The sequence below is a fragment of the Micropterus salmoides genome, unplaced genomic scaffold (genome assembly GCF_014851395.1).
Source record: "Micropterus salmoides isolate LMB-PRFRI ecotype aquatic unplaced genomic scaffold, ASM1485139v1 Ms_hic_scaffold_12, whole genome shotgun sequence".
Classification (NCBI taxonomy): domain Eukaryota; kingdom Metazoa; phylum Chordata; class Actinopteri; order Centrarchiformes; family Centrarchidae; genus Micropterus; species Micropterus salmoides.
Window position 1 is genome coordinate 33,584,664 of NW_024040263.1, and position 15,263 is coordinate 33,599,926.

A 15,263-nucleotide genomic window follows, 5' to 3' on the forward strand; every position below is an offset into this window, starting at 1 on the left:
CCAACTATTACGGGGAGAAATCCGACACTTTGAGAATAAAATAGCAAATATATTATAAGAATAAGGTCTGAATTTTGGGAGAAAAAAAAAGGTAAATTGCAAGAATAAAGTCAAAATTCTAGGAGGTTGAAAGTCAGAAAATGCCATAATATTTTGAGTGAAATGGTCTAAAATAAGTAGAAACACATTTTATGGGTCACAGTAATAATTTTACACAAAAACATTTTAATATTACAAGAGCAAACTTCAGATTTTAGGAGTCAGGCAGCCAGAATCCACAGTGTAAATGCTCTGCTAACCCAGAACAAAGTGACCAAACACGAACCTTTTGCAAGCATAAACAGGCGCTCTACATATAGTGACTTTTCTCTCATCATGTCATGGCTTTTTTTTTTTCCTCATAAAAATATGACTTCATCTCAAAATCTCCAAATATTTTGACTTTTTTTCTTCTAAATCTCACACGGTGGCCCTAATACTCTGTCACTGTGGTCAAATGTGATACGTAACAAAAGATACTATAAGCTCACTGCTTGGACCCCTAACTACATAAATAAAATAAAAAAAGTGTTCAATGGCAAACAGAGTGAGATGTCAGAATGGCATCACCGGTCACTGACCCGCACAAAAAACCCATTTAAAAGAAACACTTGCTCACTGTCAGGCTTACTGTCAGAGATCATTTGGAATCTGTGTATTACAGCTTTGCTAAAAGCACTGGTTGTCGAAGCGTAATCCTGAATGTGAAAGCATTTAAACTAAACAGAGGCAGATTATTTGGTAAACATGGCATGGGGAGAAAGAAGAAGCAACTAAAAGAAACAATAGTGTGCTGAGCCGGACTTATGTAGTGAGAGTATTAACTAATACAGTTTATTTAAAGCCCTAAAATAAAGAAACGTGAATCCATTTAGCTTACATACATGTAGCAGTCACATAATGTAGATGCTGACTGCACCTGGAAGTACACACAACCTCTACCGTTTAACCATGAATATAAATAATATAACAACATGTCTAAACTGATCAAACAGTCTGAACGCATTCCTCCTGGTGTGCAGGCTTCGGTTATACTATAAAGCTTCAGCATGTCTAAAGAAGCAGCAGAAGCCTGACCAAGTCAAGCTGGAGAGCTTTCAGTGTCAGTAACAATCAACAGGACAGACGACGAAGGAAGCTGAACTGTAGCTCGATCAGAAGGAACGTCTAAGGGACTCAAATGCTATGAAGAACTGTACATGTGAACCCTGCAGACCCCCAGCTGTACGCATCGCCCCCCAGACAGAAGGATTACACGTGTATTTGCAGAGTCAGATGGTCACAGCACAGACGTGTGCTGATCTTCAGCTTTGAAACATGTCAGAACTGTGTGACGTGCACTCGGTCCCGGTCTGCTAACAGTCTGCCTGCACAGCTGAAATGCTTGTTTACAGTATCTGCAAGAAAGATCTAACAGTAATGTGACAGAATAGTTTTGTATTGCAGCATAAAGACTGTTGCAGTGGCCATCTGGGGGATTCTACTGTACATCTAGATATCTGGCCTCGTCACCTGTTACTTGTTACCGGTGAACTGCTGTGTGGATGTAATGTTGGTTTATGTGTGTTTGATCCTGCACCACTCATTTTCATCTAAAGGGTGCTATGTGTGGCTTTCTGCCATGAATAAATCATCAACAAGCCGTGACGCATGTGAACGCATTAAATGTGGGACAGAGTCTTTACCAAGTGGAGACAAATGAGCTACACTACAAAAAGTAGTTCTTACTAAATACTTTACTATTTATGGCATTTCCAGTGGTGCAACCTGATTTAGGAAGCAACTAGTTTAAAGCTAGCTAGTATTACTAAAAACTTAAGAAGGACATTACACGCAAAACTATTGAAGGTTTTTATCAATAGCTGGTGCAACCTGATCCTGGTCTCTGAAAAAGTCAACAATCTGAGAGGGAAATGTCTCTTTGGAAAATAAATGTATCCTGTGCCAAACCAGAACAGTTGAGATCCAAATGTTAACTGCTACAGCTACAATAACGGAATATAGCATGCTAACATGCTAATGTTTATCATGTAATCTTTAAGCTGATGATACACGGGGCAACTTTTTGAGCAATGTTGCTGGGCAATGTTGCTAGTGGCAAGTCCGACTATGTTTTGAACTCATTACCATTGACGACAACGTTGCCCTGCACGATTGCTCAAAAAGTTGCCCCGTGTATCATCAGCTTTAGTGTTGTTAGAAAGGTTAGCAGGTGAGAATGCTATGTTAGCATCAAGTAGAGCTTCAGCGGTATCTTGTCAGAGACGTATTTAACTCCGGACCAACAAACTGACCAACATCAGCATCTGTAGATCTGTGAAAAGCGAAGGATCATACAAGTACAGTGTAATAAGCTACAGGATACAAATGAGCTACACATAGCACCTTTTAGTATTGAAGGAGAAATGGTCTAAAACTGCCTTTCTTATTTGTTGTTCTCTGATTGTCTGTTGGCTAATCGACATCCATTCTTGTATTTTAGCATCTCTTTTCCTCTCTCACCCTTACCCTTACACATCAACCCCCCAGTCCTATGCATTTTAGTCCACCAGTTTTTTGCTTTTCTCTTTCTTCTTTCAATTTTTTCACTGCTTCCACAGACTGCAGTCCACCGATCCTCTCTCTCTCCCATCACTCCCAGAAGATGTTGGTGATGTCAGAGTCCAGACTGAAGATCCAGATCAGCAGTGGTGCAGAGATCAGGACAAACGACCAGGACACACCCTTAACTGTCAGACGCAGCCTTGTCATCATGGCACCGACCAGTCCCACACTAGCCCCTGTCCTCTGCAGCTCCTCTTCCTCCTCCAGTGACTTTTAAAAAAATGGATTTCAACAAATGAGAAGGTTAGAGATTAGAGACAGAACACTTTGACATACAAATACCCTCGCAGTCAGCCATGTCTTCTGACCTGGATCTGGCTTCCCGGCTCGATGTAGTTGCGGGCCAGGAACTTCAGAGCCTCGTCCATCAAGATGACAGGAAGTGACATCTTCAACACCACCACCCACTGAGGCCATGACAGAGGGCGTATCTGGAAAATCACCTGAAGATACAGACAGAGGGAGGGCAGATATTTAAGCCCTGGATAGAGTGTCAGTGAACTTCAAAAAGATTTCTTCATCTAAACCATCAACCTGCCTCTTAGGCTACATCCACATAAATACCATTTCATTTAAAATGCAGACCTTCTGCTATGTTTGCACCTTCTGTCCAGACTAAAATGGTAAATTCGAACACCTAAAATATAGAATTGTAAATGTAGACCCAGTTTTGGTTTTAAAACTCAGAAGTAGCATTTTAGTGCATTTGGCTTTCCTCATTGGATCAGTCATGCAAAGCAAAAACACAAATGTACTGACAGAGTTGTTGTTTTAGTATTTTTAGTTTAGAATTCCTGGACATACAGAAGTGTCCAAATAATTCTAGTTATTGTTCATCCCTCAATGCAAATGTGTAAGTCTGTTATAATATGTACACTCAACCAAATTATAAACACAACACTTTTGTTTTTGCCCCCCCTTCATCATGAGCTGAACTCAAAGATCTAAGACTTTCTCTCTGCACACAAAAGGCCTATTTCTCTCAAATATTGTTCACAAAATTTGTAAAAATCTGTGTCAGTGAAAACTTCTCCTTTACCGAGATAATCCATCCACCTCACAGGTGTGGCATATCAAGATGCTGATCAGACAGCATGGATATTGCACAGGTGTGCCTTAGGCTGGCCACAATAAAAGGCCACTCCAAAATGTGCAGTTCCATCACACAGCACAATGCCACAGATGTCGCAAAGGCATTTCAGAGAATTTGGCAGTACATCCAACCGGCCTCACAACTGCAGAGTGTGTAACCACACCAGCCCAGGACCTCCACATCCAGCATCTTCACATCCAAGATCATCTGAGACCAGCCACCCAGACAGCTGCTGCAACAATCGGTTTGCATAACCAAACAATTTCTGTACAAACTGTCAGGAACCGTCTCAGGGAAACTCATCTGCACGCTCGTCGTCCTCATCGGGGTCTCGACCCGACTGCAACTTCGCACAGCCGTTGAAGAGGAGTGGACCAACACTCCACAGGCTACAATCAACAACCTGATCAACTCTATGCAATGGAGATGTGTTGCACTGCGTGAGGCAAATGGTGGTCACACCACATACTGACTGGTTTCCGGACGCCCCAGTGAAACTGCACATTTTCGAGTGGCCTTTTATTGTGGCCAGCCTAAGGCCTTTTATTGTGGCCAGCCTAAGGCACACCTGTGCAATCCCCATGCTGTCTGATCAGCATCTTGAAATGCCACACCTGTGAGGTGGATGGATTATCTCGGCAAAGGAGATGTGCTCACTAACACTAACACTAACTAGAGAAAGTCTTGGATCTTTGAGTTCAGCTCATGATGCATGGGGACAAAAACAAAAGTGTTGAGTTTATACAAAGGTTAAAGTCAAGGGCAACTATGACCTGGATGACTGAGAATCTTCACAGACATGTTACGTTTATAATTTTGTTCAGTGTAGTTTATTTATATATGTGTGAGTTGTTGTTTTTATCAGCATCATCATAAGTGAGTGCAATATTATTGATACATTGACTGTGCAATCTTTTACTTCTGCCGATACCAGTTTTACCAGTATGTGTGAGTTTCTGTCAATTATTTTACTTTTTCTTTACCTTTTCATCTTTAATTCATTGTACACTGAGGGAAGTTGCACTTAAATCTCATTGAACTATGTTCAGCATTCTGATTCTATTGGTTATTGGTTCAGATCAAGACACGTTTTGTGTCCTTAAAGCCGCATTCAACACTTTGTACAAAGAGCCAGCCAGTCTGTCTGTAATGAAACAAAATAAAGATAATCTCGACCTTAGGTTACCAAACAAATATATAACAGTGCATCATTATCAGCTCAGCTGCGTCATTCAGTTGACAAGCAGACAGAGAGGAGAGACAGAGTCTGACCTACTGCTGTCACCTTTGGCTTACTCAAGCTCAGCAATAGACCCTATCATGACCTGAAAGCTGTTCATAATACCCATAAAATCCTTTACACTATGTACCACAGTCCTGTGTGACTTTCAACATAGCAATAGTTTATTTGAGTATTTCCAGTCAGGTTTTAGAGTGCGTCATAGCACAGAGACAAAATGAAAAATGACTAATTGCATCAGACAAAGGTCTTGTCTTTGTACTTGCACTTGATACCATTGACCATCAGATCCTATTAGAGAGACTTGAACATTTAATTGGCATCAAAGAAACTGCTCTAAGCTGGTTTAAGTCCTGTTTATCAGATATATCTCAGTTTGTACATGTTAACTATGAATCCTCCATGCACGCCAAAGTTAATCATGGAGTTCCACGAGGATCTGTGCTCGGACCAATCCTCTTATACAGTCGCAGGAAAAAGAATTTGAACCCTTTGGAATTTATGTTTTATGACCAATGTCTTTAAATTGGTCATAAAACACAATCTGATCATCTAAGTCACAACAATAGATAAACACAGTCTGTTTAAAGTCTGTTTAAAGTAATACCCCACAAACAATTATATGTTTTTTTTCCCACAGTGCAGGGTGGAAAAAGTATGTGAACCCCTAGGCTAATGAAGTCTCCAAAAGTTATTTGGAGTCAGGAGTCAGCCAACCTGGAGTCCAATCAATGAGACGTGATGGGAGGTGTTGATTAGTAGGGTGTGGAAAATAATTGATTCTGAGATGCATAGGGATGCGGACTTGGACGATTCTGAATCAATTCACAAATGTTAATAATCAATTATCTAGAAGTTCACTGATAACATAATGTTGTGTGAGTGGTGAGCACACACCAGACGTGTTCTCCCTGTTCGCCAAGGCAGGCAGCTGTTGAATGAATAGGGCTGGGCGATAAAAACATTTCATATCATTCGATATCGATAATTATCACGATATATGTCAAATCATTATTAAGGCAGATTTTGAAGAATTGAAGAAACCAGATGTTAATTATGTGGTTAAACTTTTCTTTATGGTCAGAATGTGACAAACACTTGATAACAAACAGCGGATCACTTCACAAGTCTGAGGTAGAACATTCAAAACTATTATCTTTTTCAGCAAATATGATTAGTTAATCTTTTTTCAATTACCATTATTGTTTTATTGCCCAGCCCTAGCTGCTACCAGTGTTGAGCCAGTTACTCAGAAATTGTTATAAATTACTAGTTACAGTATTACAGTACTAGTGCATGCATCACTGTTTCTATAAGTTTTTTTCTATAAGTTTTACGTTACGTTGAGTTACAAAAGTTCAGCACTGTTGCTACTCTCCCTAGGAATTGCCTTCCTGCAAAGATGACTGTACGAGCACAGTGCAGAATGCGGTGACGAAGGATCCTAAAGTGTCAGCTGAAGACCTACAGAAATCACTGGAACATGCTAACATCTCGTGTTGATGACTCTACGATAAGTAATCCATTCAACAAGAATGGAGTTCATGAGAGTACAACACAGAAGAAGCCATTGCTGTCTCAAAAAAAAACATTGGTGCATGTCTGAAATTTGCAAAAGAGCACCTGGATGTTCCACAGCACTACTGGCAAAATATTCTGTGGACAGATGAAACCAAAGTTGATATGGAAGGAACACACAACCCTATGTGTGGAGGAAAAAAGGCACAGCACACCAACATGAAAACCATAATCCCAACTGTGAAGTATGGTGGAGGGGGAATCATGGTTTGGGGCTGCTTCACTGCCTCAGGGCCTGGAAGGGTTGCTATCATCGACAGAAACATTTATTCCAAAGTTTATAAAGACATTTTTCAGGAGAATATAAGGCCATCTGTCTACCAATTGAGGCTCAACAGAAGATGGGTCATGCAACAGGACAACGACCCAAAGCACAGAAGTAAATCAACAAAAGAACGGCTTCAGCAGAAGAGTATACACCATCTGGAGTGGCCCTGGATGACCTATAATTTTCTGATATTTAACTCAGACAAAATTGGAGTTATGGTACTTGGAGCTGTAGAGTCTGCATCTGTGGCTGCTATCCCCATGTTCCTGCTCGACACCCGATGCTACGATTATTATTATTAGTCATATTATTATTATTGCTAACATAATAGTAATGTAAAACTTTGATTATATTTGCTAAAATCACTGAATTGATCTTGTCTATTTGGGACAGGCATTCATACGGGACAGGCCTTTAATTCCTTTCGCACAAACTATCCAACAGTTCATTTCAAACAGCATGAATATTAAAATTAGGCTTTTTGAAGACCCTTTTCTCTCTCTCTCTCTCTCTCTCTCTCTCTCTCTCGACTGACATTCACCGGTCTTGTGCAGAGTTTTTGCCGTGCTGCTGACAACTGCATGCACGTCGCGGTTCCTCGTGGGTCTATTTCAAGCAGCCAGCTATTTAAAAACGATAAAATATTTTTTGTGTGGTTCATCAACGGTGATAAATTCTCAGAAAATCCCGCGAGGTGCGAACAACTCGGCACAACACCAGCAAAGCTGGGGCTCCGTCTCTTCAGCAAGTGTTCCTCTACTGCCACCACTACACGCTACGCCTACACATGCGCACTGACGACCCGGGGTTAGGGTTACAATTTTGGATTTATTCACGCACTTTAGAAACATTTATTGTTAAGTTTTATTCTTTTTACATTTATTTACAGCATTAAATGTTAAAATATATATTGTAATAGGCTGTATATTAACTTATTGGGAGAAAACTGGTAGTTCTATGTAAAATCAGACGTTGAGCACCCCCATATCACAAAAATGGTATGATCCTTGTTTCGCTGCGAAGCTTGGACAGTTGAATCAGGCTCCGCCCATCGAAGCATCGAATCTTCGACTATAAGGGGTCAGCCCTAATCCAATATATAGAAATAAAATAATTTTATTTATTCGATGAACTATATGAATTGAATGTTTTTTTTGTGTATTTTCCTTGAAGCTTTGGAATACTGTTATATTAACATTCATGCCAATACAGCCAATTTGGTTTCGACCTGACTTTTTGTCTCCGTGAGACGGAAGAATTTAGAAAGTTGCGTGGCGCTGTGGAGAGCCCCCAGCTGCAGTAGTGCACAGATCACGCATAAAATTTATCCAGCCAGAGGGATTGATCACCAAGTGTTCACAGCGCGCCAGCCGTCATAGCGACACAACCCATTGACTTAAAAGAGTTCACTGACTCAGCCGACCTGATTTCCTCGGGCAGGCTGTTCCAGAGCCTCGGGGCCCTGACAGCAAACGCTCTGTCCCCTTTAGTTTTCAGTCGAGACTCTGGAACAGACAACAGACCTCTGCCCGAGGATCTCAAGGTACGTGCTGGTGCGTATGGGACTAAAAGGTCAGAAATATAACAAGGCGAGAGGCCATGAAGAGCTTTAAAAGTGATCAATAATAATCAATTCTGAAACATAATGGGAGCCAGTTTAATGAAGCTAAAACAGGGTGATGTGGTCATATTTCTTTGTTGTAGTCAAAAGCCTGGAAGCTGAGTTCTGGACAGTCTGGAGTCGATCAATAGATTTTTGGATTAAGCAAGTAAAAAGGCTGTTGCAGTAATCCAGGCGCGTTGAGATGAAGACGTTTAAAATGGTCTCTCCTTAAAAGTTAAAATGATTGTATTTTTGATACATTCCTAAGCTGATAAAAACATGATTGAACAAGCTTTGTGGTGTGCTGCTCAAAACCTAAACTACTATCAAACCAGAGATCAAGATTCTTTGCAACAGATTTAATGTGATTTACTAGGGAACCAGCAGATGGCAGTATTTGCGTTGCCATTTGCTGGGACCCAATGCGCAGGATCCCTGTTTTGTCTGAGTTCAGAAGGAGGAAATTATTTGACATCCAATTTTTGACTTCACAGAGGCAGTTGTTAAGTGAACTCAGCGTAAATATTAAAAGAAACACCATGTTTCTGTTTTGCAAATACAAGGAAAGTTAAAGCTGGCACGTAAATGTGTTTAGGCCAGGTCTCTTATGAGACATGTCAAGTTTGGTACTGATCTGAGCATGTACAGTCAAGGTACAACAACTTCCCATTTCATGGAGAATCAGCGATTTTGGATACCATGCAAAGTGCACGCCGTTCCACGAAAACTCACCATTTGTACAACTTTTAATCGTCAGTGGCTTTAGAGTAGACAGGGAAAATCTGAAGTTGGTCGGACTAATTCTCTAGGAGGAGTTCGTTAAAGTTCAGGGCAGGACTTGTATTAAACGTGTAAAAGTTGGTACAGATCTGAGCATGTACAGTGAAGTTACAACAACTTCCTGTGTCATGGCGAAGCGTGGGACTTCGCCGCCATGCCACTGCCACACCACTGCCATTAACCGAAAACTCACTAGTTTTACATCATGGCTTAATCAATGTGTTAAGGGTTTTCTGGGACAGTTTTGAAGTTTATATGTCCAACCTGCGTAAGAGTATTAAAGCGTAAAACGTGTCATTTCCTGTGGCCAGCAGGTGGCGCTATGACTTTGAGTGAATATTGGTATATGGATGTGTTCAGCGCGAGACTTTTTTATTGTTATACTTATCAAATTTGGTGCAGATGTGAGCATGTGTACTGATATTATAACAACTTCCTCTTTCATGGCGAATCACCAATTTTGGATTACACACCATGGGCAAACAGGTCGACTTGTAATAACCGTTTGAATAACTTTTAATCGTCTGTGGGTTTAGACTGCACAGCAAAATTTTGAAGTTGATCGGATTGAATCCCTCAGAGGAGTTTGTTAAAGTACAAAGTGTGTAAATCTCCAAAAATTACAAAAACCATTAAATCCAAAATGGCCGACTCCCTGTTGGGTTTAGGGTTTAGACTCTTTTAGATGCATGCTTACCGGCAGTGGGTCTACATATAGAATGAGGAAGTGTAGGGCCATGGACAGACAGATGGCCCCCACCAGCCAGGGGTTTGACCAGGGAGGCATTTTCAGCAGAGACTGGTTCTCTGAAAGACTGGACAAGGCACAGGAGAAGAAGAAGGTTATTTTTACTGTATTCTTCGCCACTTTAAAAAATAACTTCATTTCATCCCAGATCTACAGCCTTCACAAACCTCCATGGAGTTTTACACCAAATTATGAAGTATAAACAATCACATGGGACTGGCACGCTTTGTTCCTACCTGTTTAAGGCGTTACACATCTCTATGGTAACCAGCACGGACAGGGCCATAGTCATGGGATAAGGGGACTCAAAGACTGAACACTGCACACCAGCAAACTCGACATGGCCTTCACGGCACTGCAGGTAGTGAGACTGTGGAGGAAACAAACATGTTAAATATCATCTGGCCAACTTCCTACTCACCTGTCTCACTTTCTTACCTAGGAAAATAATTCAAATGCTGTCATCCTTTTGTTTGGCATTAGGTAACAAGAAAATTCTAAATTATGTTGGAGGTGATTTCTCTATTAGTAACTTGTCCAACAGAAATCACTGATAAATGTATTTATTACATGTAAAATGTCCCACTCAGCACATATATTGGTCACAATTCACACATTCACAATACACAGTTCTGTATTGACCTCCCCTTCTGTCACTGTATTTAGCCTTGAGATTGTCACCTAATAACAGACTTTTGGGGGGTAGTGGAACACACTGTACATAAAGTTGATATGATTATTATTTACACGTCCAGCTGAAACAGAGCAACATTAGCATTCATTTTTGGTCAAATATTCACTCCTCTTTTTCTCTCTCTCTTTTCAGATCTGCTTTTTCAGGGGCCCCATTTAGAAAACAGTGGGTAGGATCCCCACTTAAAGTGTACATGCGCACAGTAAACAAAAGTGGCGTGTGGCAAAAACAATTCTGATTTTTAAAACCGTGCATGCGCACACCTTAATAAATCACAGTTCACCTTTAAATGTGTGCACGATCAGCCTCAAATCACTGCAAACAGCAAAAGAGTGAGGTGGTTTAGAACTAAAAAATCTGTTTTATTACTTCCTGGCCAACGGACTACTATATATCTTAAAATGGATAATCAGAGCCCATTGGACTAGAGACCCGCACGGGACTGTTTTCCACTCCAGCAAACATTGTGACATGCAGAGTAAAAAAGGACACAAATGTTTGGACTATGCTAAACGTCCGTGTGACGGAAACCAGCGAGACTGTGCAGTGAGTAAACCTCACTTCCGTACTGGCGACTGACGTCATTGGCCACGGGGTTTAGCTCCCTCGTCAGGGGGTCCGGCTCCCGTACCCGAGATCGCCGTACATGTCAGGCCAGTGAAGTACGTTCACGTGAGCATTCGCAACAATCCTGACATCCTGCAAAATAAGTAACGCTAAATTCCCCACTTTGGTACGATAAAGGGATAAGACATCTATAGCATGTCATCCACGACTGTAACTTTATTCCATCCCAGGATTTAGTGGCACAAAAACTGAAATTAGCAATAATACATTTCTTGAATTTCAACAGCTTAAATCCATAATTCGGGCAAATTTTAAAGGTTCAGTGTGTAATAATTAGACAGAAATGCAATAAAGGATTTGTTCTCAGTGGTGTATAAAGACCTTACATAATGAACAGTTATATTTCTATTACATTAGAAAGAGTCATTTCTTTCTACATAACTGCGGGTCCCCCTTACATGGAGGTCGCCATGTTACGTAGCCACGTTTCTACAGTAGCTGAAAACGGGTTAACGTCTCTACAGAGCGCGTTTCGTCACCATGTTGTTATTCTTCTTGTTGTATAATTCCGGCAGTGTAGACGCTCGTCAGTACGTTGAATACGTACAAAGTAGAAGAAGGGGAAATAATATCAATAATATACATGTCTGTGAGTAGTCATCTGGTTTATTAGAAGTAAGACGCAAAGTGAAATTTGGACAAATGGAGGAGCGCACATTATTTAGCACGAGCCGAGTGTGAATTTTTGTCTTCAAGGAAGCGAAAACACGATGAAGCCAGAAGAAGTCGGGACAGAAAAAAGTGCAGCTTACGTTTATTGGAAAATCAGCTGATCATATTATTGTCCATAGCTTACAGTATGAAAGCTCAGATAAATCAGCTAAACTTCCCGTTTAACACGTATTCATTTTTACTGCTAACGGCGTTACGATAACAAGATAGTGTGCCTGTCAAGTGACAAATAGTGCTTTCTTTCAGAATTTGAATTAAAAAAAACACATTTGTTTGTAGGATATTGCTTTGCTAAAAAATGACATTTTGGTAAAATTTGCAGTTTTAAACTAATTAAACAAAGCGAGAGGAGCCTTGATCCTCACCCGACAATGCCTTTGTAAACTTCATGTATTATGTGGTCTATAATGGACTGCGGTGCAGAAATAGTGAGGCTTACATTGACCCTCCCAGGATGTAAAATAATGTATTACAGTACAGTATGACTTCATTTATTGATTTATGTATTTAGCGGCTGTTGTTTGATGAACAAGTAACAATAATTTTTGCAATACCATATGGTTTTACTGAATAATTAAGTAAATCCATACATTCATCTATCGTCAACCGCTTATCCTGCGTACAGGGTCGCGGGGGGCTGGACAGGTCACAAGGCCATCGCAGGGCATAATTAAGTAAATATAAATTCTTAATATATTTATCTAAAGAAACCTCATTTCTTGACTTGCTACTCTTTACTGTCTCAGATGACGACACTTTTTGTCCTGTGTCGGCCACCGTTGCTATTCTAGTGCTTGGAAAGGGGGGAGGAGTGGTGAGTGAGAAATTTGTTACAATTTGCAACCCTCACCACTAGATGTCACTACAACTTACACACTTAACCTTAAGGTATAATAAATTGGACTTAGATCTACCTCCAATGACAACAAACTTCTTTAAATTCTTGCTCCCAAAACTATTTTAGAAAATAAACATATTACTGTTTAAAAGAGATGGTTCAATATTTAAAGTATCTCTAGGACTAAATGACTACATTAAAACTCCACAACAGGGTATCCAGCTCCTCATTAAGCATACCAGGGTCAGGGTAACAATGTTTAACATGAGTTTAACACAATTATATTATTATTATATTATTATAAAAGGAACTTTAGGCAGAAAGGTTACCTTAAATATTGTTGATCATATCAAACACACACCTGTTAGCTAACGCATGCTACCAACAGCCAGCTGCCAAAAACCCCAGTGTGTGGTAGTCTACTTGTACTTTTACCAGTATGGCATTCCGTCAGATTGGTCTGTCTAATGCTGGACCCAGAACAGCACAAGACCACGGTTCTAGGGAATCCAAATTGGCATATTAGCCAGTCATTATCATGGGCCAGGAAAGCTTTGTGCTGCCAGCACAGCCATCATGCAGCGTTACGCAGTATTTATGTTAACAGCAGTCAAACTGAGTACGTCACATCACGCCAAAATAAACGCGTCAGTCAGTGGTCTGCCCCAACCTGACATATCACTTGAAGGTGGAAGTTTGACAGGTGAACATTATGTCGGTTTTGTTAAGCTTGGCCTGCATCATGTTAAGATGATGAGGATGGAGTGTAGTGATTGTGTGAAAAGTCTCTAGCTTTATTTTCAGACGTTGCAAATTTACACAACCCATATGTGCAGGTGGTGAAGATGTGCCAGGTCTCTCTGCAGTCATTTTACAAAAACACTGTAACAACTAAAATCATACTTACTACTTAAATATGCACAGTATTAGATTAATACATTATTAACATAGCTCTATACTTTGATATTAAGGTAAATGAAAAGCGAGAGAGGCATCCTTATACAACCTAACTTCAACTCACTACCTCACCATCTGCATCACCAATTTCCCTTCTCCAAACTGTTCACACGCATTCCCTCCTCAAATTGTTTTTAATAAATCCCAATTTATTCTTACAAAATGGCGCCCGCACATTTCAAGCCCTTTTTTGTGCAGTTACAACTGAGGCCCCAGGTGTTTGGCAGACAGAGCTTTATCCTGAAAACAGCTGCCTGCTGTCACACTACACCTCACTTTACAAGCCCTGTATGCCACGGTTATATCCTGTATGTCCTCATTTTCATTTACTCAATATTACTGAATTAATATTAATTATCATTTTAAAGGCTTATTTTATTAATATTTTCTCCTGCCTCCTATTGTAGCAACACTGAAATTGAGCAGCTTCAGTGTATAATATGGGGCCACAGATCGTGACACGCATCAAAGAGGTGTAGTGATCGAGTGTTTTACCAGTTGATAGAAGGAAAGTTTGGGTCCGTCGTGGGCTGCCATAAACCACCAGGCAGCAGCTCCGACAGTGGCTGCTCCCACATAACCTGCAGTGGGGTGGGGGTGGGGGGGGTAAGGAGCACTTTGGTTTGTAACCTGCAGATTCTGTGCAGCAGGACATAATAGGCTCTTATACTGAATAAAAAATGTAGATATTTGTTCTGCATGTGGATTCAGACCCGGGCTCATGACTCACATCCGATGATGAGGTAGCGACAGAACAACCAACTGGAGATCAGAGGCTCTTTGGGGGAGCGGGGAGGGCGGGACATGATGTCCAGGTCTGGAGGGTTGAAGCCCAGAGCTGTTGCTGGGAAACCGTCAGTGACCAAGTTGACCCATAGCAGCTGGACTGGGATCAGCGCTTCAGGCATGCCCAGTGCGGCTGTCAAGAAAATACTGAGTAGGTAGCGGGGACAGATGGAAGAGAAGACAACAGTGAGAAATGTCTCTATCAGTCTTAGATAATATTTCTATAACTGTAGTACACCACTTGACTTTTATTGGCATTTTGATTTGACAGGACAGGGGATAGTGAGAGGAAAGAGGGAGAGAGATAGGGGGAGACAACAGGCTGGGGCCGCAGGCTGGATTCGAACCAAGGCCGCTGCATTAAGGACTTGTACGCTGAGCTAACGGAGCCCCGACACCTGACGTTCCTTAAGCTTTTAGACAAAATCTTCTGCATCCACTTATAGCAGCTCATTCACTAACCAGACCACCTCTCCTATGTTGGACGATATCAGGTATCTGATGAACTGTTTCATGTTGTTGTAAATGGCTCTGCCCTCCTCCACTGCAGCCACGATGGTGGAGAAGTTGTCATCAGCCAGGATCATCTCAGAGGCTGACTTGGCCACCGCCGTGCCGCTGCCCATCGCAATGCCGATCTCCGCTTTCTTCAAAGCTGGCGCGTCGTTCACCCCATCACCTGTCTGAAACCGTGCATGAATTTAGTGACATCATAGGAGTGTGCCACGGTAAGCGG

General features: G+C 41.1%; 1 protein-coding gene across 2 annotated transcripts in view; it reads right to left on the bottom strand.

Moving 5' to 3' along the window:
- Positions 1–2,523: 2,523 nt before the first annotated feature.
- si:dkey-28b4.8 (sarcoplasmic/endoplasmic reticulum calcium ATPase 2) overlaps positions 2,524–15,263 on the bottom strand; it is a 38,065-nt gene continuing 25,325 nt past the window's right edge. The window contains exons 17-23 of one of the 2 annotated variants that reach the window (XM_038714644.1): positions 14,990–15,210; positions 14,472–14,674; positions 14,237–14,322; positions 10,190–10,323; positions 9,903–10,020; positions 2,952–3,086; positions 2,524–2,853 (exon numbers count right to left, since the gene is read on the bottom strand). In XM_038714644.1, coding sequence (XP_038570572.1) covers positions 2,671–2,853; positions 2,952–3,086; positions 9,903–10,020; positions 10,190–10,323; positions 14,237–14,322; positions 14,472–14,674; positions 14,990–15,210 — 1,080 coding nt within the window. In that variant the 3' untranslated portion in view covers positions 2,524–2,670. The remainder of the gene's footprint in view (positions 2,854–2,951; positions 3,087–9,902; positions 10,021–10,189; positions 10,324–14,236; positions 14,323–14,471; positions 14,675–14,989; positions 15,211–15,263) is intronic. The other variant, XM_038714642.1, reaches the window with a different exon arrangement.